Raw genomic sequence first — 23,604 nt, forward strand, 5'->3', positions numbered from 1 at the left:
GGCCTTTCCTACCTGTGTTACTATGGGGTAGTGCTAAGAGATATGACAGTTATATAATATCTTGTAAGAAGTGCAGAAATATCCCTCCATACTGGACGGGGTGTGTATCACTGGGAGTAGCTCATAAAGGATTTGAACTGAGGCAGAATCTCAAGATGGGGAACTCTTTGATAGCTGTACTGGGGAAGGCAGAGATGAAAGTTTGAACTTTGCATAGTGAGAATTAAACAGTTATCACTAGTCGGCCTCTGCGCAGTACCCTGCCCAGAACCTTAGATACTGTCACTTTCCGGCTGCTAGGGATGTAAAGATTCACCTATACACATCGGTCCTGGTTCAAATGTTTAAGTTGTAAGTGCATCGGCCGCAGACCCCACACCGATCCAAATGTAGCATGGATCGGTCAGAAAATCAATTCAAGTGTTACAAATCGCCGGTTCATTCAAATGTTTTGCTCATATTACTTTCTTTCTAACTTCTGAAAATACCTCATCTTTGGTGACAAATGATATGTCCTCTCTTCAGTGTGGAACTAAGCATATAACTGTGTTGACAGTCATTGATCAACAAGTCATTTGGCATGCCGAACCACCCAGGCAATGTCAGTAGCCTAATGAAACTGCACAAACTGCACTGCTTTGCACAGTGAGGTAGGCCGCACGTCACCTTCAACATCCAAATGTTTGTCAAAGGGTTTGTGCAATATAAGGCTTTATTAGTTGAGTGACAGCCAGTGTAATTTGCTGGGTTATTATTATCAAATGCCCTGTTGAAAAGGATGTTTTACCAGAATAAAATGGCCTAAACAACCGCCTGAGACACGACTGTCATCTGGCTACGTAGCCAACAGGCTGCATTAGATCTTATTTCAGTTGTTCAGGTTCACCATCAGCAATAGTTTTGGTAGTTTTGCTTTAAACAATCAGTGTATATGGTCATTTTTTAGATATACAGGATAAAGTTGATACATTTCATAATGAGGACAACAATCACTTTTTTACCCGCCCTGCACTGTTGAAGCAGGTGGAAAAGAACTTCCAAACGTCTGAACCATTCGATTTTGATTTGGGGAGGAGGGGTGAAATCCCAAGTTGTGCTATATATTCATTGGCTATGTCATTTAAAAAATAAATAAATATTGATACATTGCTTGCTCACTACTTTGAATCTGCAAAAATGACATTCATTTAGTGGGTGATGGTGATTTCAGATCAAAAGTTGGGGTCGAAAAAGCAAACATTGCCCCCCTTATCTGATAGTGTGGTGGCAGATGCCTAGTTTCCCTTATGTCTCAGCTCAGGTGCCTACATACATCATTTACACACACATGGATACACAGAGAGAGAGACAAGTCAGCTCAGACAGATCCAGCTCAGAGAGGCCCAGTTTATGAGCTCCATCAGCAGCATATTAGAATTTAGAATGGAAAATGAATGTGTTTATGCAACAAATGTTAGTGCACCAACTGAATCGCACCGAATCGTTTCAAACTAAAACGAATCGTATCGTAGACCATGTGTTTAGATGCGTATCGAATATTCTTGAAAGGGAAAGATGCATATCCCTACCGTCTACCACCCGGTACTCTACTCTGAACCTTAGGCTGCTGCCCTATGTACATAGTCGTTAAACACTGGTCACTTTAATTATGTTTTCATACTGTTTTACCCACTTTATAGGTATATACTGTATTCTAATCATGACTCATCCCATATACAGTTGAAGTCGGAAGTTTACATACACATTGGCCAAATACATTTAAACTCAGTTTTTTACAATTCCTGACATTTAATCCTAGTAAAAAGTCCCTGTCTTAGGTCAGTTAGGATCACCACTTTTATTTTAAGATTGTGAAATGTCAGAATAATAGCAGAGAGAATTATTTATTTCAGCTTTTATTTCTTTCATCACATTCCCAGTGGGTCAGAAGTTTACATATACTCAATTAGTATTTGGTAGCATTGCCTTTAAATTGTTTAACTTGGGTCAAATGTTTCGGGTAGCCTTCCACAAGCTTCCCACAATCAGTTGGGTGAATTTTGGCCCATTCGTCCTGACAGAGCTGGTGTAACTGAGTCAGGTTTGTAAGCCTCCTTGCTCGCACATGGTTTTTCAGTTCTGCCCACAAATGTTCTATAGGATTGAGGTCAGGGCTTTGTGATGGCCACTCCAATACCTTGACTTTGTTGTCCTTAAGCCATTTTGCCACAACTTTGGAAGTATGCTTGGGTCATTGTCCATTTGGAAGACCATTTGCGACCAAGCTTTAACTTCCTGACTGATGTCTTGATATGTTGCTTCAATATATCCACATAATTTCCCCCCCTCATGATACCATCTATTTTGTGAAGTGCACGAGTCCCTCCTGCAGCAAAGCACCCCCACAACATGATGCTGCCACCCCCCGTGCTTCACGGTTGGGATGGTGTTCTTCGGCTTGCAAGCCTCCCCCTTTTTCCTCCAAACATAACGATGGTCATTATGGCCAAACAGTTCTATTTTTGTTTCATCAGACCAGAGGACATTTGTCCAAAAAGTACGATCTTTGTCCCCATGTGCAGTTGCAAACCGTAGTCTGGCTTTTTTATGGCGGTTTTGGAGCAGTGGCTTCTTCCTTGCTGAGCGGCCTTTCAGGTTATGTCGATATAGGACTTGTTTTACTGTGGATATAGATACTTTTGTACCTGTTTCCTCCAGTATCTTCACAAGGTCCTTTGCTGTTGTTCTGGGATTGATTTGCACTTTTCGCACCAATGTACGTTCATCTCTAGGAGACAGAACGCGTCTCCTTCCTGAGCGGTATGACGGCTGCATGGTCCCATGGTGTTTATACTTGCGTACTATTGTTTGTACAGATGTACGTGGTACCTTCAGGCATTTGGAAATTGCTTCCAATGATGAACCAGACTTGTGGAGGTCTACAATTTATTTTTCTGAGGTCTTGGCTGATTTCTTTTGATTTTCCCATTATGTCAACCAAAGAGGCAAGGAGTTTGAAGGTAGCCTTGAAATGCATCCACAGGTACACCTCCAATTGACTGAAATTATGTCAATTAGCCTATCAGAAGCTTCTAAAGCCATGACATTATTTTCTGGAATTTTCCAAGCTGTTTAAAGGCACAGTCAACTTAGTGTATGTAAACTTCTGACCCACTGGAATTGTGATACACTGAATTCTAAGTCAAATAATCTGTCTGTAAACAATTATTGTGCACAAAGTAAATGTCCTAACCGACTTGCCAAAACTATATTTTTTTAACAAGAAATTTGTGGAGTGGTTGAAAAATGAGTTTTAATGACTCCAACCTAATTGTACGTAAACTTCCGACTTCAACTGTAACTACTGCTGTACACAGCTTTTCTATTGACATACTGTCTGCAGTATACACACCATTCACATACATATAGATTTATATTCCGGACTCTGGTCCAGATATAATTACCTACAATTCTATCCATTTTGCCAGCGGTTTTGTACTGTTTATTTAAATACTATATTTTCGACATAGCTCACTTTTTATTATTTCTACTATTGTACATTTTAATTATACTGTTTATACACACCGCATATTTATTTATATACTGGATTCTTGACATGGCTCATTCTAATATCTACTGCTGTACTTATAAGTATGTCTTGTTTTAAATCATCCAGTGTATGGCATTTGGATTACTGTTACAGTGCTAATTGGATTAGTTTCGACGTTTTCAATATTTTTTTTGTATTATTTGTGTACTTGTTTGACATTTCGCTGCATTGTTAGGCGCTAGTAACTTAAGGATTTTGCTGCACCCGCAATAACATCTCAGTAGGAGGCAGAATTATGGCTGCACAATATGGGTAAAAATTTAAATAGCATTTTATTTGTATTACCAAATATTGCGATTGCAATTTGACTTGCGATATAGATCAAAACACTTGGGTGAGCTGTTGGAATCAAATGAATAATATGATTTATATTAAGAAGCAAAGTGGAAAGGAGCTTGGTTGGTTGGAACAATCTGTTGACTGCATTGTTCCAAACAGAACAGCATGCAAATTTACAGTGAATCTAACAGCGGGGGCTGGGGCTTTGTGTGTGGAAAGCAGACGCAAGAGGAGTGAGGGGAGAGAGCTGACAATCAGAATAAACTATAAAAACGAACGTGGTTGTTTCAAAACATTGCATGCCATATGGATCTCTTGCGATATGGATATTGCACATGTCAATATTGTGATTTCGATGGGAATTCTATTCATTTTGTAGCCCTAGTGAGAATGACATTAGAAATGCAGCTCTGAGAATTGAGGACACACACACACACGCACACAAACACGGCTCATCATCACAGTCTGACATGGTCGTGACCTTTATCTGAAGAGCGAAGGGAAGAGAGAGGGCAGCACACACACACGCACAAAATATGATACAGGATCAAGTGTAGGTCATTGGAGAGAGTTGTCATACATAGGAAACATACCGTTTCTGTACTGTACCGGGGTATATGGTATTACCAGAAGTGCACAGTAAGGGCGCTATTTCAATAAAAATGTTGGACGCCCAATACTATTTAGGTTGTGTCTGTAGTCTGGGTAACAGACCTTTTAGCTAACATTCCTCTCCTTGCCATTCCAAACAGACTGGCCTTTCGGCAATCTCAATGTTCAATATGCAGTTGGATTTGGGGCGGAGTTGCTCATTGGTTGTTGAAAATAACATGAATATATTCCATGACAATTTATAGGGCCTTGAAAATAGAATCAGAATTATAACAAAGTCAAAAAGAAACATTTAGCTGTTAGCTTGGCATGTTGTTGTATTTTCAGGCTTAAAATCAAAGAGGTTTTGTGGTTGGAATTGCTGGTACCAAGCTCGGTCCTGGAGACCCCGCCTGGGTGCACGTTTTGGTTTTTACCCTAGCACTACACAGCTGATTGATACAATAATAGCTTGATGATGAGGTGGTTATGTGAATCAGCTGTGTAGTGCTAGGGTAAAAACCAAAACGTGCACCCCTTGTGGTCTCCAGGACCGAGTTTGGGAGACCCTGGGCCAGAATGCCTCTGACGTAACCAAGAAGCTTAATCTTGACATCTAGACACTTCGCTAGCAAGTTAGCAAACCAAATCCATAGCTGGAGCCCTGAGCTGGATATCATTTATTTGACACATCTTAGATTTCTTATAGTTATACTTAAAGTATAGTTAGAAGCAGTTAAGTAGCACGCACCTCCACAGCCCCCGGGTATTGAAAATCATACCGCCGTATTTCGAAATGTCCCAGTATACGGTATAAACGATATATCGCCCTAGCCTAGTCATACGGAGTCATTATTCTACAGTGGAGTTATGGTAATAGTAACTAGAGGGTTCATCTTACATCAATGTCTGTCCCCATCACCAAGTTACAGTACCCTCTTCCTGTCTCGCTTCTCTTCTTCAGTCCTCTCTCTCCCTGCCTCTTTCTCTCCTTTAACATCTGTGAATGGCGAGGACTTGACAGACTGTATTAAAGGCTTGTATTGTTTTATGTTCCTTTTAGTTCATAAACAACTTGCCCATTTCCTGTCTTCCTTTGTAGTGAAATAAGTATTTTCTTCTGTCAATTTAAATTTCTTTCCAAACGCACTCATTTTATAGTGTGTGTGTGTGTGTGTGTGTGTGTGTGTGTGTGTGTGTGTGTGTGTGCGCGCTCCTCGGCATGGCTTAGTCAGGCTATAGCTGACTGAAACCTGACGTCTGACTGCTTCCCACCAAATCCCTCTGGATCACATCTCAGACACACTCCTAACCAACAGCCTTTACACAATACCACTACTTACTCTATCCCTTTCACGCTCTCTCTCTCTTTCTCTCTCACTCTATCTCTCTCTCACAATACCACTACTTACTCTATCCCTTTCACGCTCTCTCTCTCTTTCTCTCTCACTCTATCTCTCTCACAATACCACTACTTACTCTATCCCTTTCACGCTCTCTCTCTCTTTCTCTCTCACTCTATCTCTCTCACAATACCACTACTTACTCTATCCCTTTCACGCTCTCTCTCTCTTTCTCTCTTGCTATCTCGCCTCGCTCTCGTTCGTTTTTCTCTTTCTCTTCCTCATTCCCTCTCTCTCTTGTCTCTACCTCCAGTGTTTTCTAAAGGGTAGGGAGAACAAGAGGGAATTATACTATAATGCATTGAATGACACTTGAGAAACACACACACATACAGGACACACATACAGGACACACATACAGGACACACATACAGGACACACATACAGGACACACATACAGGACACACATACAGGACACACATACAGGACACACAGTCGATGCCACCACCAACAACAGGGTTAAGCCACCTGGGCTTCTCTGTCTGTCTCTATATCCACAGAATCAGACCTTATCATAGTTGTGTAACAATATTCTCTACTTAACATCTACATAGAATAAGTTTAACTGATGTTGGCTTTAGAAAGTAAAGCGGATCACATGGACTTTACTGGCAGAGACCATACACACATGGGCTTGAATAGAAATCATACTCTATCAATTGAATTTGTATTTATTAAGGATGTCTATTAGTTCCTGCCAAGGCAGCAGCTACTCTTCCTTGGGTCCAGCAACATTAAGGCAGTTAAATACAATTGCAAATATTACATGACGTTACATTTTAATAACGCTTTTCACAACACATTAAGCTTGTTCCCTCAAGCCGCTACTCACTCTACTACTACATGTCTATCTCGCACACACACACGCACACACAGAGACACTTCGATAGCCCCAACCTACCATAGATCTATTATAATGTATAACTTCTCTTTATATTGATAGACTGATCCTATACTCTGTGTCAGAGAGGGATTCAGTTGGAAGAGTTTAACAACCGTGACTGAATGACTGCAGTATCACGGATCCACACACACACACACACACACACACACACACACACACACACGCATAATAACATGCTCATGCCGTTTATACATATTTTACCCCTCTCACACATATTGAAACAAGCTCTCTTCCACACATACACAGAGGGTCATTCTTTCCCTAGGGGTTAGCCCATTATGTGAAGTAATGAGTGTGTGTGAGTGATGTTGGTCACGCTTGTGTGCATTTGAGGGTGTGTGTGTGTGTGTGTGTGTGTGTGTGTGTGTGTGTGTGTGTGTGTGTGTGTGTGTGTGTGTGTGTGTGTGTGTGTGTGTGTGTGTGTGTGTGTGTGTGTGTGTGTGTGTGTGTGTGTGTTGTAAAACTGCTGACATTTACCGAATGAGACCCAGAGTGATTGATGCACTCTGAAGTAAGTGAGGAGTACTGACTGCAAATCACCTTCACTACACGTGTACACACACACACACACACACACACACACACACACGTACATACACACACTTCTTACTGGCTCTGTTCTGTCGTTCTAGGAGTCTGTTTCCTGTGAGGTCGGGTCAGGGGTCATTACAAAGGTCATCGGGAGGTTAAAGTGGGTTTTGGTTCAACCTGTCAAACATATGTCCTGTCCCACACTATTATGTTTACATTTAAACAGACATACGCACACACTCCTCTCTGCAGCTGCACATCACCTCTCCTTTCTCTCTCTCTCTCTCTCTCTCCTCACTCTCACTCTCCTCCCTTCCTGTCTCCTATGTGAAGGAGGAGAAAGAGTATAATTCCATCTGATAACAGTTATACTGCATCAATTAGACCTGAGTCTGTGTGCAGCTGAACTCCATTCAGACCTCTAATGGCTGGCTCTGTACACAGCTGCACTCTATTCAACCCCAGAGTGGTGGACTTTCTGTGCAGCTGAACCCCATTCAGACACATAATGGCGGCTTCTATGTACAGTCAGTCTCAAAGTCTCAAAGATACAGAGTTCCTGCCTCTCAATCTGTTTAAGACTCTCTTTTTCCATCTCATTCTCTCCCTCCTTTGTTTATTTCTTCTCTCTCTCTGATTTCCTCTCCACAGACCAATTTTGAAAGTCGGGCTACTCGTGTGTGAATGTGAAGTGAGAGACATCTTCATTTTGAAGACAGTTACACGAGAGCGTCTCTCCTTGAGTCCTCGTCTCCTCCGCTTTCACAGATCTTCACTCAACACACACACACAAACAGACACACGCGGTTTACCGTTTCACTTTTCTCTCTGGGTCTGCGTGTGAACTCACACTCTTATCTGTCTGTATATCACTCAGTCATCTTAGTTTTTTGTCTGGCCTACTTCTCTCATGAATAAGAGATCTAACGCTACGGGTGTCTTTCCCAAAGACAATTCTATCCTTATTGGTATGCTGAGGTTTCTCTTGTGCGCTCTTTCTTTTCTCTGTTGTTTTTCTGTCTAGAGTTGACATTTTAGCGTGTAGCTCCAGCAGACCTCACAGTCAGACAGCGAGCGAGGGACGGCGGGAGAGGGAGACAGAGAAGGGGTGAGACGTGCCTGTAAAGGTAGACTGCATCAGATAAGGAAGGAGGACACAGCATCTGTCTTACGAAGCTGCTCCACAAATGTGCTGGACATGACCCGTAAGATCCCAGTGAGATATCAGAAACATTGCCTGTTTTCTGTGTGTCTCAATAAAGCATGATACGAGTTACAGGTTGATCATAAAGCATTGGTTTCTCTCTCTTTCAGTGCATGCTGGGAGTGTTTTGTAGTTGAGAGGCCGTGTGGAGGGCTCTGTCCTTACTTATTTACTGTTGGTTTAGGGGTACCCACAGATGTTTTTTTTTAAGTTAGGAAGGAAGAGGACGGAGTTTTAGTTTCCTGGGGTTTGAACGGTGTGGTGTGCGCGTTGGCTTCGCAGCATAGCGCGGGGGAGATGCTGTCGATACGGCATGGATTCAGGTGTGTTCCTGAGAATGGAGTTAAGGTGGAGGAGGTTCTGCTCGCGGTCGGCGAACAGGTAGAAGCTGAATTTATACTTTCCGCATCCAGAGTGAACAAGGCTGTGGTTGTGTTAATGATGGTGCCGATTTCTCCTCTTTCGACACCTTTGTCTAGGGTGGTAGTTGCAAAACTGCCTCCGTTTATTACGGATGATCAAATCCGGAAAGAGCGGAGTCGGTTTGGTAAGTTTGCTAGCGGTTTTCGTGTGCTGTCGCCAGGTTTTCAGGCAGGTGCTGTTAAGCATGTTGTTTCGTTCTGGAGGCAAGTGTTCATGTTTCTGAATAACAATGAGCAACAGCTAAATGTGCATTTTAAAGTGAGGCATGGGGAGCGGCTCTATGTGGGGTTTGCCAGCACAGATAGCCTACGGTGCTTTGAGTGTGGGGATTTGGGGCATAAGAGCTTTGTATGCCCATATAAAGGCCATAGACAAGGTGAGGGTACAAGCGCCAGTGGGGGAAATCGAGGTCACCGTGCAGGGGGCCATGAAACGCAGGCAGCAGAGGCTGGGCCTAGTCATGCTATAGATGGTGGTGTAGATGAGACTGGGTCTAGTCAGGTTATGGATGGTGGTGTAGATGAGACTGGGTCTAGTCAGGTTATGGATGGTGGTGTAGATGAGGCTGGGTCTAGTTAGGTTATGGATGGTGGTGTAGATGAGGCTGGGTCTAGTCAGGTTATAGATGGTGGTGTAGATGAGGCTGGGTCTAGTCAGGTTATGGATGGTGGTGTAGGTGAGGCTGGGTCTAGTCAGGTTATGGATGGTGGTGTAGATGAGGCTGGGTCTAGTCAGGTTATGGATGGTGGTGTAGATGAGGCTGGGTCTAGTCAGGTTATAGATGGTGGTGTAGATGAGACTGGGTCCAGTCCTGTCATGGATGGTGGTGTAGATGAGGCTGGGTCTAGTCAGGTTATGGATGGTGGTGTAGATGAGGCTGGGTCTAGTCAGGTTATAGATGGTGGTGTAGATGAGGCTGGGTCTAGTCAGGTTATAGATGGTGGTGTAGATGAGGCTGGGTCTAGTCAGGTTATAGATGGTGGTGTAGATGAGACTGGGTCTAGTCAGGTTATGGATGGTGGTGTAGATGAGGCTGGGTCTAGTCAGGTTATAGATGGTGGTGTAGATGAGACTGGGTCTAGTCAGGTTATGGATGGTGGTGTAGATGAGACTGGGTCTAGTCAGGTTATGGATGGTGGTGTAGATGAGACTGGGTCTAGTCAGGTTATGGATGGTGGTGTAGATGAGACTGGGTCTAGTCAGGTTATAGATGGTGGTGTAGATGAGACTGGGTCTAGTCAGGTTATAGATGGTGGTGTAGATGAGGCTGGGTCTAGTCAGGTTATGGATGGTGGTGTAGATGAGGCTGGGTCTAGTCAGGTTATGGATGGTGGTGTAGATGAGGCTGGGTCTAGTCAGGTTATGGATGGTGGTGTAGATGAGACTGGGTCTAGTCAGGTTATGGATGGTGGTGTAGATGAGGCTGGGTCTAGTCAGGTTATGGATGGTGGTGTAGATGAGGCTGGGTCTAGTCAGGTTATAGATGGTGGTGTAGATGAGGCTGGGTCTAGTCAGGTTATAGATGGTGGTGTAGATGAGGCTGGGTCTAGTCAGGTTATGGATGGTGGTGTAGATGAGGCTGGGTCTAGTCAGGTTATGGATGGTGGTGTAGATGAGGCTGGGTCTATTCAGGTTATGGATGGTGGTGTAGATGAGGCTGGGTCTAGTCAGGTTATGGATGGTGGTGTAGATGAGGCTGGGTCTAGTCAGGTTATAGATGGTGGTGTAGATGAGGCTGGGTCTAGTCAGGTTATGGATGGTGGTGTAGATGAGGCTGGGTCTATTCAGGTTATGGATGGTGGTGTAGATGAGGCTGGGTCTAGTCAGGTTATAGATGGTGGTGTAGATGAGGCTGGGTCTATTCAGGTTATGCTAGTGGATGAAGAGAGTATAGTGGGGAAGGGCGTCAAGTGGGGGAGGAAAAAGGGGGAGAACAAAGTTTCATTTGTCACATGCGCCGAATACAACAAGTGTAGACCTTACAGCGAAATGCTTACTTACAAGCCTTTAACCAACAATGCAGTTTTAAGAAAAATAAGTGTTAAGTAAAAAATAGATAAGTAAAATAAAAATAAAAATAAAAGTAACAAATAATGAAACAGCAGCAGTAAAATAACAATAGTGAGGCTATATACAGGGGTTACCAGTACAGAGTCCATGTGCGGGGGCACAGGTTAGGCAAGGTAATTGAGGTAATATGTAAACTCAGCAAAAAAAGAAATGTCCTCTCACTGTCAACTGCGTTTATTTTCAGCAAACTTAACATGTGTAAATATTATAACTGAGACATAAACTGAACAAGTTCCACAGACATAATGTGTCCCTGAACAAAGTGGGGGTCAAAATCAAAAGTAACAGTCAGTATCTGGTGTGGCCACCAGCTGCATTAAGTACTGCAGTGCATCTCCTCCTCATGGACTGCACCAGATTTGCCAGTTCTTTGCCAGAAGGGGGTGTGGAGCCTGGGCTGTGGATGTGGGAGGAGCCTATAATCTTCCACAATCCAGCCCATTTTTTGAGATTGGTTCAATCAGCCACCCTGCAGAAGCGACTGATGGCAGCGGGTTTACTAAGGCCGGGTAACCTGTGGCTGCTGGGGGGGAGGGGTGGAAAACCCAGGAAGTCCTGGCACAACAAACAGGAATAATGTTTCTTAGGCTGTTGGAGAGATTCCTGGGGGAGGTCCAGGAGGCACTGTCTGAGCTGGTAAGGGGGGTGTTTGAGCTGCCAAAGGTGGAGGTGCCACCAATGTTTCCGCCACTGCAGGTGACGGCAGAGACTGGGGACTGGCCAGGGGGTCTGGAGGACTTGTTAGATTTTAACACTCCGAGCCTGGGAGAGTTTGAAGGGGTGGGAGGTAAAGCCCTCTACAACCTCTGTGTTAAGGTTAGGAACATTAGGAGCCTAACAGGAGTGAAGGCACATCAGTGGCAGGGGGTATGTGGGGAGGAGAGTATGGTGGGTTTTAGATGGAGGGGGCTCTACAAACCACCAGTACCAAAGAGGTCAGGGGACCTCCAGTGGAGGGTTCTTCATGGAGCCCTGGCCACTAACAGCTGGTTGGCACGGGTTGAACCAGGAGTCAGACAGGGGTGTCCTTTCTGTGTTATGAGAGAAACTGTGCATCATGTGTTTCATGTGTGCGCCAGGTTAATGTCTCTGTTGGAATGTCTGTGTGAGAGGTTGGGGGAGGTTTTTACTGTTGGGGTGTTTATAATGGGGTGCAGGTATTCGAATAAGGAAAAGGCCAAATGTGTGTTGTTGAATTTTCTGTTTGCTCAGGCAAAGTTGTCTATTTGGCTAACAAGGAGGAACAGGGTCAAAGGTGGAGGGATAACAGACCCTTTACTAATGTTTAATGGGATGGGCTCTGCGCGCCTTAGGGTTGAATTTGAGTTCTATAAAATGATAGAATTGTGGAGATGTTTCAGGAGATATGGTGTCTTAGGGAGGCCATCTGTATAGCTGGGTAAGATGGGTGGATATATTGTTGTAGAAGTGGTGAGGGTCTGGTTATTGTGATGTGTGATGTGTTATATCGCAGGGTAGAGGGCAAGGTGGGTATGCAGCACAGGGGATATTTGTTTTTTAAGGGGGGGGGGGGACGGGGGGGTGAGGTTGTAATGAAATGAGGATGTATCATTAAAGAAAGACAAAAAGTCAAAAGTATCTCTTTCTCTCTCAATTCAATTCAAGGGGCTTTAATTGGCATGGGAAACGTGTTTACATTGCCAAAGCAAGTGAAATGGATAATAAACTAAAACTGAAATAAACAATAAAAAGTGAACAGTAAATATTACACTCACACAAGTTCCAAAATAATAGAGACACTTCAAATGTCATTATGTCTATATACATTGTTGTAACAATGTGCAAATAAATCAACAATAAAAGGGGTTGTATTTACAATGGTGTTTGTTCTTCACTGGTTGCCCTTTTCTTGTGGCAACAGGTCACTGATCTTGCTGCTGTGATGGCACACTGTGGTATTTCACCCAGTAGATATGGGAGTTTATCAAAATGTGATGTTTTTTTCAAATTCTTTGTGGGTCTGTGTAACCTGAGGGAAATATGTGTCTCTATGGTCATACATTTGGAGGTTAGGATGTGCAGCTCAGTTTCCACCTCATTTTGTGGGCAGAGTGCGCATAGCCTGTCTTCTCTTGAGAACGAGGTCTGCCTTCGGCGGCCTTTCTCAATAGCAAGGCTATGCTCACTGAGTCTGTACATAGTCAAAGATTTCCTTAAGTTTGGGTCAGTCACGGTGGTCAGGTTTTCTGCCACTGTGTACTCTCTGTTTAGGGCCAAATAGCATTCTAGTTTGCTCTGTTTTTTTGTAAATTCTTTCCAATGTGTCAAGTAATTATCTTTTTGTTTTCTCATCATTTGGTTGGGTCTAATTGTGTTGCTGTCCTGGTGCTCTGTGGGGTGTGTTTGTGAACAGAGCCCCAGGACCAGCTTGCTTAGGGGACTCTTCTCCAGGTTCATCTCTCTGAAGCTGATGGTTTGGGAATCACTTCCTTTTTGGTGGTTGTAGAATTTACGTTGTACATGGAGGATATTTTTGAAGAATTATGCATGCAGTCTCAATTTGACGTTTGTTCCGTTTTGAGCTGAGGATGATGTTAGAGTTTAAGTATAGCTCTCTCTCTCTCCTCTCTCTGGCCACAACATCAGAGCACATCTGCCTGGTTTCAGATGCATGAGCTGGGCTGAGGAGGAATTTACAGTGTGTGTTTTCAGTGGCTATCACCGTTGCTAATTACCGATCAAACAACCGTTAAATCTAAATGTCTTTCATGTGACTTCAGCCGTGGAAACCTCTGAATGTTTCCTTTCGCTAAGCTGTTGACCCAGGAGCTATGCCAGGAGTTATGCTGTGCCAGGAGTTATGCTGTGTGTGTATTTATATTCTTTATTTATTGCATGATAAATGTCCCTGTTATGCTCAGAGAGACTTCTGCAGTACCCTCTGTCTCACTAGCTCTCTCTTGCTGTCACAAACAAACAAACAAACACAAATGTAGACTTCACTATCCCGCTTCCTCTGAAGATTTAGGTGTTTCTGTCTCTGCTCCATGTCCAACGTCCAAAAGGAGCAATCCTATACACTAATCCCCATCTCTCTCTCTCTCTCTCTCTCTCTTCCTTCCCCTCTCTCTCTCTCTTCCTTCCTCTCTCTTGTAGACTCTATCTCCTTTTCTCTTGGAGGGGAAGCTGTGGAGTCATTGTTTATTCATTAGCTGTAACTGTATGCTATTGGGTTTCACTCCTTAAGAGAGAAGGTGCTGCCTTGTTTCTAAGGGAACTCCAGCAGAGAATAAAGAACTTGAACAAATGCACTACACTACTTCTCATATACAGTGTTCCTGTGTGCCTGAACGTGCACGTGTGAGTGTGTGAGCTTGGTTATTGGAATGGATTTTGACCTCCATAAAAAAAATGACAGGCAGCCAGGTCAAAATGATTACACTTTACTCAGCGTTATTGCTGTCTAAGTGTGGTGTGTGTGTGTGTGTGTGTGTGTGTGTGTGTGTGTATAGCAGATGGTGATCAGATTAAAGCTGCTTAGCTTCAGAGGGGTGATGTACAGAGAAACACTGCCCAGAGATGGTAAAACACACACACAGGCTGGAGAGATGTTCATCTATATATAACCACTAGTTTTGACTGCCGCTTGGTGATGACACTGATTGTGTGTGTTTAGTAGAATATTCCCAATGCTCAACGGGAAGTATGTGTGACTAGGTTTTCTCTGTCTCCTGGTTAAAAGCTGCTCTCCTGGTGAATTCAGCTCACAGCTCTCCCTCAGTTCACTAACAGTTCAGACAGATGGGGGTAGACAGAGATGGTGAGGCATAGAGAGAGACCCCTTATTTTCCCTTTCCTTTTGCACATTGTTACATTGCGCATTGTATATAGCCGATAATATACCATTTGAAACGTCTATATTATTTAAGAACTTGTGTGTGTAATGTTTACTGTTCATTTCTGATTGTTTATTTATCTTATTTCCCTTTTGTTTTGTCGATTTCACTTGCTTTGGCAATGTAAACATATGTTTCTCATGCCAACAAAGCCCTTTTAATTGAATTGAAGAGATGGGGAGGAGGAGAGAAGTGGGGAGAGGGAGAGAAAGCTGGGGAGGGGTAGAGAGATGGGGGAGTCGGACAGGGAGGGAGACAGGGAGGGAATATGAAAGGAGAGCGACAGCAATGCACTCAAACTGTCCCACACGCATGCACAAACGCACCCACCCACCCATACACACTCCCATTCAGTCTCTTTGTATTCTCTGAGGGTGTGTGTGAACTGGGTCATCTTTAATCAGACGTTGTCTAGCATACACACACCTGAGGCAGGAGAGGCTCTGCTTTCCAAGGAATGTGTGTGTGTCTCTCTCTCTCTCTGTGTGTGTGTGTGTGTGTGTGTGTGTGTGTGTGTGTGTGTGTGTGTGTGTGTGTGTGTGTGTGTGTGTGTGTGTGTGTGTGTGTGTGTGTGTGTGTGTGTGTGTGTGTGTGTGCCTTCTGCTCTGTGCCAACTGCCAAGCTACTGTGAGAGGTCTGCGAGGGCAGCGGAAACCTTGTATTTACTAAACACCTCTCACTGACTCAGGGTCAACTCCATCTGTGTTAAGGTCACTGCTGTGGTTTACATTTTCCTCATCTTAGAATGATTCAATATCAGAACTGACTGAAGTTGATGGAACTGACCTCCACTCTCGTAGCTAAACTAGAGCGCTTGGGTTGTGTGTGTTTTTATATAGTGTAATCATATTCAGCCTCAATGTCTTGCTTTGGGGTACTGCAGATACGTTAAGGGACAATTGAATGAATACATTAGTCTGTTAAAGATTAGACTTGTACTAGGGTCTTTCTATTTGATTTCAATCACTTTTTGACCGCACCCCTTCAAACTCAAACATTTCTCTTTTCCAGTGTTGAAGACATGGATGTCTCATGGGAAGGTGGGGTTTGCAAAATGGGTCAGCTTTGAGCACATCTATCTCCTAAATGTTCTGGCAATAAATGCTTCACAGAGTTCAAGTAACAGACACATCTCAACATCAACTGTTCAGAGGAGACTGCGTGAATCAGGCCTTCATGGTCGAATTGCTGCAAAGAAACCTCTACTAAAGGACACTAATAATAAGAAGAGACTTGCCTGGGCCAAGAAACACGAACAATGGACATTAGACCGGTGGAAATCTGTCCTTTTGGTCTGATGAGTCTAAATTTGAGATTTTTGGTTCCGAACACCGTGTCTTTGTGAGACGCAGAGTAGGTGAACAGATGATCTCTGCATGTGTGGTTCCCACCGTGAAGGATGGAGGAGGAGGTGTGATGGTGTGGGGGTGCTTTGCTGGTGACAATGTCAGTGATTTATTTAGAATTCAAGGCACACTTAACCAGCATGGCTACCACAGCATTCTGCAGCGATACGCCATCCCATCTGGTTTGTGCTTAGTGGGACTATCATTTGTTTTTCAACAGGACAATGACCCAACACACCTCCAGGTTGTGTAAGGGCTATTTGACCAAGAAGGAGAGTGATGGAGTGCTGCATCAGATGACCTGGCCTCCACAACCACCCGACCTCAACCCAATTGAGATGGTTTGGGATGAATTGGACCGCAGAGTGAAGGAAAAGCAGCCAACAAGTGCTCAGCATATGTGGGAACTCCTTCAAGACTGTTGGAAAAGCATTCCATGTGAAGCTGGTTGAGAGAATGCCAAGAGTGTGCAAAGCTGTCCTCAATGCAAAGGGTGGCTACTTTGAAGAATCTCAAATATAAAATATATTTTTATTTGTTTAACACTTTTTTGGTTACTACATGATTCAATGTGCGTTATTTCATAGTTTTGATGTCTTCACTATTATTCTACAATGTAGAAATAAAGAAAAACCCTTGAATGAGTAAGTGTGTCCCAACTTTTGACTGGTACTGTAAATCAAAATGGGTACAGTTAAAAAGTTATTACAATATATACAAAATGGAACAACCCACTATTTGTTTCTTTTGTATTAAATGATGAGATGTTAAGGTGTTCTGTCCTATGTATGAAGGTATGAGATGTATGAAGGTATGAGATGTTAAGGTGTTCTGTCCTATGTATGAAGGTATGAGATGTTAAGGTGTGTGTGTTCTTTCCTGTGCAGGGGTCCGTTCAGCGTGGTGAGGAGATGTATCAACAGAGACACAGGACAGCAGTTTGCTGTGAAGATTGTAGACGTGGCCCAGTTTACCTCCAGCCCTGGACTCAGCACAGAGGGTAATAAAACACACGCACACACACTATATATCACTCTCTCTCTGTTGTGTGTGGATGCTGATGGTTATAGAGACAAATATACGCACTATCAGCTGGGTGTAAGGTGATGTGGGAGGCCTGTGTGTGTGTGTGTGTGTTCTCCTCACTCTGAATCGGTACTCCAAATAACCCTTTAGCCCTGCCTCTGAGGTAAAAACTATCACGATAGACATTTTGGTACTTTGTTTTTTCCGAAAGCAAACTAATCACAAAGAGGCCAGTGAGTCATGAAATTGTCTGCACAAAGCACCAGACGCAGCGCACAGGCCTCATATCAAATCTAATATTATTTGTCACATGCTTCGTAAACAACAGGTGGAGACTAACAGGGAAATGCTTTCTTACGGGCCCTTCCCAACAATGCAGAGAGAGAGAAAATAGAGAAATAATAGAAAAGTAATAACCCATAATAATAAAAGTAATAATAAATACACAATGAGTACCGTAATTTCCGGACTATTGAGCGCACCTGAATATAAGCTGCATCCACTGAATTAAAAAATATATATTATTTTGAACATAAATAAGCCGCACATGTCTATAAGCCGCAGGTGCCTACCGGTACATTGAAACAAATGAACTTTACACAGGCTTTAACGAAACATGGCTTGTAACAAAAATAAATAGGCTTTAACGAAACACGGCTTGTAACAAAAAATAAAAAATTTGCAGTAAACAGTAGCCTACCAAGAAAGTCATTACTCTAGACCAAGCTCCCGTGCAGCAGCTCTATTTCCTTTTCCAACAGCCAGATCAATCGCCTTCAACTTGAAAGCTGCATCATATGCATTCCTCCGTGTCTTTGCCATGATGAGGGTGACAAAATGACTACCGTTATCAGAATGATGGGAAGTTTGAGCGCGCTCGATTTAATCTAAACAGTAAACAAAAAAGTTGTTTGACCTTAACCCGTTCAGCAATTTTATTGGTCTAATGAAAGCTTCATGCCGCCAAAAAACTGAGCACGTCACAGAATGTTTTTATTTTTTTTATTTTTTTGAAAGTGGGAAAAATCCATGTATTAGCCGCGTCATTGTTTAAGCCGCGAGGTTCAAAGCGTGGGAAAAAAGTAGCGGCTTATAGTCCGGAAATTACGGTAATGATAACTTGGCTATATACACAGGGTACCAGTACCGAGTCGATGTGCAGGGGTACAAGGTAATTGAGGTACATATAACTATGAATAAAGTTACTAGGCAACAAGATGGATAATAAACAGTAGCAGCAGCGTATGTGATGAGTAAAAAAAGTTAGTGCAAAAAGACCAATACATATAGTCCGGTAGCTATTTGGTTAACGATTTAACAAACTATTTAGCAGTATTATCGCTTGGGGGTAGAAGCTGTTCAGGGTCCTGTTGGTTCCAGACATGGTGCATCGGTACCGCTTGCCTTGCGGTAGGAAGGGGATCAGTCTATGACTTGGGTGTCTGGAATCTTTGACAATTTCTAAGGCCTTCCTCTGACACCGCTAGGATAGAAGTCCTGAATGGCAGGGAACTCGGGCCCAAGGATCCAGGTTCAGCGGGAGGTGTTCAGTCCCAAAGTCCTTAGCTTAGTGATGAACTTGGAGGGCACTATGGTGTGGAACTCTGAGCTGTAGATAATGAACGGCATCCTCACATAGGTGTTCCTCATGTCCAGGTGGTAGAGGGCAGTGTGGAGTGCAATAGAGATTGTGTCATCTGTTGGGGCGGTATGCGAATTGGAGTGGGTCCAGGGTGTCTGGGATGATGGTGTTGATGTGAGCCATGACCGGCCTTTCAAAGCATTTCATGGCTACAGATGTGAGTGCTACGGGGCGATAGTCATTTAGACAGGTTAACTTCACACTCTTGTGCACAGGGACTGTAGTGGTCTGCTTGAAACATGGAGGTATTACAGACTGGGTCAGGGAGAGGTTGAAAATGGAATACCTGATTGTTAAATGCCGACCAGTCTACCTCCAGAGGGAGTTTTCAGCTGTTATCCTGACTGGGGTATACATTCCACCTCAATAAATATAACAAGCTGGCACTTAACTAACTGTACAAAGCTATAAACAAGCAGGAAAACGTACATTCTGTAGGCTGCTTTTCTTGACGCCTTTTCTTGTTTCTCGTCATTAAGACACGCGATGCCCAACTTCCATCAACACGTCTCCTTTGCCACTAAGGACAAAAAAGTCCTAGGCTACTGTTACTCTACCCACAAGCAAGCATACAAGGCCCTCCCTCGTCCGCAATTCGACCAATCAGATCATGACTCTGTACTCCTGCTTCTTGTTTAAAAGCAGAGGCTCAAACGGGAAGTACCCGTGACTCGCTGTGACGAGAAATCTACATGAGAATCAGAGATTATGCTACAGGACTGCTTTGCTAGCGCTGATTGGAATATGTTCCAAGACACCGGCGATAACGTCAACGAGCTAACCACCTCCGTCACCGGCTTCATAAGGCAAATGCATTGGTGACGTTGTCCCCACAGTGAAGCTGCTTCCCCAATCAAAAGCCCTGGATTAACACACAGTTTAGCGCTAAACTAAAGGAGAGGGCTGCTGCACATAGGTCCATCGCAGACAATCCTGAAGCTACGGCTGAGGACAGGAACAAGTACAAAAAGTGACGCTATGACCGCCGCAGAGTCAGCAAACAAGCAAAAGGACAATATAGGAATAAAGTGGAATCATACTATACATGCTCCGACGCCCGCGGAATGTGGCAGGGGCTACAGTCCATTACGGATTACAAAGGAAGACCCAGCCGTGATATGTCAAACAATGCCTCTCTTCCAGGTGAACTCAATGCATTTTAGGCACGCTTCAACAATAACAACACTGTACCATGCGTGAGGGCCCCCACCGCCCAGAGGACTGGGTGATCTCGCTCTCCGACACCGACGTGAGTAAGGTTTTTAATTAGGTCAACACTTGCAAGGCCGGACGGTATTCCAGGGCACGTTCTCAGAGCATGTAATCTTCAACCTCTCCTTGTCCAAGTCTGTAATCCCCACGTTTCAAGATGACTACCACCCTGTAGCACTCACATCTGTAATCATGAAGTGCTTTGAAAGGCTGGTGATGGCATACATCGACTCCTTCATCCCAGACACACTGGACACACTCCTATTTTCATACCGCCCCGAAAGATCAATAGACGACCCAATCTCAATTGCACTTCACACTGCCCTCACCCATCGACAGGCCAGAGTAGAGTGGGTCAAGAGCTTCAAGTTCCTCTGTTTACAAATCACTCACACACGCACAGTCCACTCACACATGCACAGTCATGAAGAAGGCAAGACAGAGAGCCTCTTCCCCCTCAGGAAGTTGAAAAGGTTTGGCATGGGCCTTCAAATCCTAAAAAAGTTATACAGCTGCACCATTGAGAGAATCTTGACTGGCTGCATCACTAGATGTTCTTTACCATTCAGCCATCAGATTTGCCACCAATGCTCCTTATAGGACACATCACTGCACTCTATACTCCTCTGTAAACTGGTCATCTCTGTGTACCTGTCGCAAGTCCCACTGGTTGACGCTTATTTATAAAACCCTCTTAGGCCTCACTCCCCCCTATCTGAGTTATCTACTGCAGCCCTCATCCTCCACATACAACATCTGTTCTGCCAGTTACATTCTGTTAAATGTCCCCACAGCATACACATCCCTGGATTGCTCCTCTTTTCAGTTCGCTTGAGCTAGCGACTGGAACGAGCTGCAACAAACACTCAAACTGGACAGCTTTTATCTCCCATCTTTTCATTCAAAGACTCAATTATGGACACTCTTACTGACAGTTGTGGCTGCTTCGCGTGATGTATTATTGCCTCTACCTTCTTGCCTTTGTGCTGTTGTCTGTTCCCAAAAAATGTTGTACCATGTTTTGTGCTCCCACAATGTTGTGCTGCTTCCATGTTGTGTTGCTAACATGTTGTTGTCATGTGGTGTTGCTACCATGCTATGTTGTTTTCTTAGGTGTCTCTTTACCCTATAATGACAAAGCAAAAAAAGTTTTTTACGACATTTTTGCAAATGTATCAACAATAAAAAACAGAAATATTACATTTACGTAAGTATTCAGACCCTTTACTCACTACTTTGTTGAAGCACCTTTGGCAGCGATTATAGTCTCAAGTCTTCTTGGGTATGACACTACAAGCTTGGCACACCTGTATTTGGGGAGTTTCTCCCATTCTTCTCTGCAGATCCTCTCAAGCTCTGTCAGGTTGGATGGGGAGCGTTGCTGCACAGCTATTTTCAGGTCTCCAGAGATGTTCGCTCGGGTTCAAGTCCGGGCTCTGGCTGGGCCACTCAAGGACATTCAGAGACTTGTCCCAAGCCACTCCTGCGTTGTCTTGGCTGTGTGCTTAGGGTTGTTGTCCTGTTGGAAGATGAACCTTCACCCCAGTCTGAGGTCCTGAGCAATCTGGAGCAGGTTTTCTCTGTACCTTGCTCCATTCATCTGTCCGTCTATCTTGACTAGTCTCCCAGTCCCTGCCGCTGAAAAACATCCCCACAGCATGATGCTGCCACCATCATGCTTCACCATAGGGAAGGTATTGGCCAGGTGATGAGCGGTGCCTGGTTTCCTCCAGACGTGACGCTTGGCATTCAGGCCCAATAGTTAAATCTTGGGTTTCATCAGACCAGAGAATCTTGTTTCTCATTGTCTGAGAGTCTTTAGGTGCCTTTTGGGAAAACTCCAAGCGGCTGTCATGTGTCTTTTACTGAGGAGTGGCTTCTGTCTTGCCACTCTACCATAAAGGCCTGATTGGTGGAGTGCTGCAGAGATGGATGAGGATCGATATTTCTTTCTAATAAGTTGTCTTCAACTTGCTTGAGATTGTGATTTTTTTCTGAAAGGGTCATAAGGGAGATAAAGAACAGAAAACGTAAAAATGTAATATTGTGGTTGATATGTACTTTTTTAAAACAGTATTACCATTTCTAAAAAATCCAGAGAGCTTGTGCTTTTGTGATCCGTATTAAGTTTTACAGAGTTTAAAACGGCAAAGCTGACAAATTGCACTCAGTGCTTTGAGCAGCGCTCTCCATAGACAGACTGGGGAGAGCAGAGTGCCGACCACCCTACTAAAGCCAAGGTTAGCAGAGTAAAAGTTTGAGTAAAACACCACTCACCTTGATTCTTTATGCGCTTGCCCCAGTCTTCCCTGCTACCACTTCAGTCATGGGAACTGTTCTGGCATTGTCATATGCTTTGCATTTGGAAATTGTTTTGCACGGTCGTTAGCTGTTATTTTTGTTGGAAAATGAGATTGCTGACAGACAGTACAATTAATAGAAATCATTCAAATATCACCCATCTTCGCACGTGAACAGTGCAGTAATTGGTCAAAATTACGAGCCCACTTTTGATTGGACCCTTTTATGCGCTAAAAGTGCGGCGATTGGTCAAAATTGCGAGCCCTCTCACAATATGCGCTGATTGGTTCATTTTGCATCGAATTATGCGATCGCAGAATCGCTGAATCCTGAGGGACTGATAATAAATGAGCCCATTTGGGGATCTGATGGTATTTCTGATTGGCTTAACGCCCCACCACTAATGAGCTGTGGCGCTTCTCAAAATAATGTTTTCTTCACCTCAAACATCAAGCAAACTAAGTCTGTTTTTTCCTCCTCAATGTATTTGAGAATCTTTCCAAGTCTCTGAGGGCGCAGAATATTTGATACAATATTGCAAGTTTGCTAGTTGAAGCTTTGGGCCGGACCAATTAGTAAATAGTTTATACAATATTTCAAGTTTGTTGCAGACAGGCCATGCAAAGCCAATGTGATTTATAGGAAATTAATTTTTATCAGGATAATTTCTACCTGCAGGCTGTAAATGTTTTCATTTGTTGGCTTTATAGGCTATTTTTACATAGTTGGCAACAAAAGTCACTTTTTAGGTTTGTAATCATTTTCATTTAGGTTTGGATATCATTTTGATTAATTACAATGGATATAAATGAAATGAAGCTGTTCCACGAAAATGTGCATATGAAAACCATAACTGGCAGGCGGATCGGTAGAAATGGTAAGATAAATTGGCATTCCACATGAGAAAGATCGCAGACTCCTCGTGTAGCCTATTACCGAAAACTTCAGGAGAGTAATGGCAGAATCTGCGAAAGCCAGTAGGAGCAGGAGGAGGATGGTCAGGTAAAGTTTTATTTCTTCTGGTTGTCTTGATCTCTGGCTCACTCTTGAGTCATTTGTGTCTTATTTCATCAAACAGTGTGCTTAAAGCATCAGACAAGCTCAATGCATACACTACCGTTCAAAAGTTTGGTGTCACTTAGAAATGTCCTTGTTTTTGAAAGTAAAGCCAAAAAAATGGTCCATTAAAATAACATCAAATTGATCAGAAATACAGTGTAGACATT

General features: G+C 43.5%; 1 protein-coding gene across 15 annotated transcripts in view; it reads left to right on the forward strand.

The window, feature by feature from the left end:
* The window catches only part of LOC106581943 (peripheral plasma membrane protein CASK), a 212,771-nt gene that overhangs the window by 65,951 nt on the left and 123,216 nt on the right, over positions 1 to 23,604 (forward strand). For all 15 annotated transcript variants that reach the window (XM_014164474.3, XM_014164475.3, XM_014164482.3 and 12 more), the window contains exon 2: positions 17,085 to 17,197. In XM_014164474.3, the coding sequence (XP_014019949.1) occupies positions 17,085 to 17,197 (113 nt within the window). The remainder of the gene's footprint in view (positions 1 to 17,084; positions 17,198 to 23,604) is intronic.

Source organism: Salmo salar, chromosome 21 (genome assembly GCF_965601325.2).
Source record: "Salmo salar chromosome 21, fSalSal1, whole genome shotgun sequence".
Lineage (NCBI taxonomy): Eukaryota > Metazoa > Chordata > Actinopteri > Salmoniformes > Salmonidae > Salmo > Salmo salar.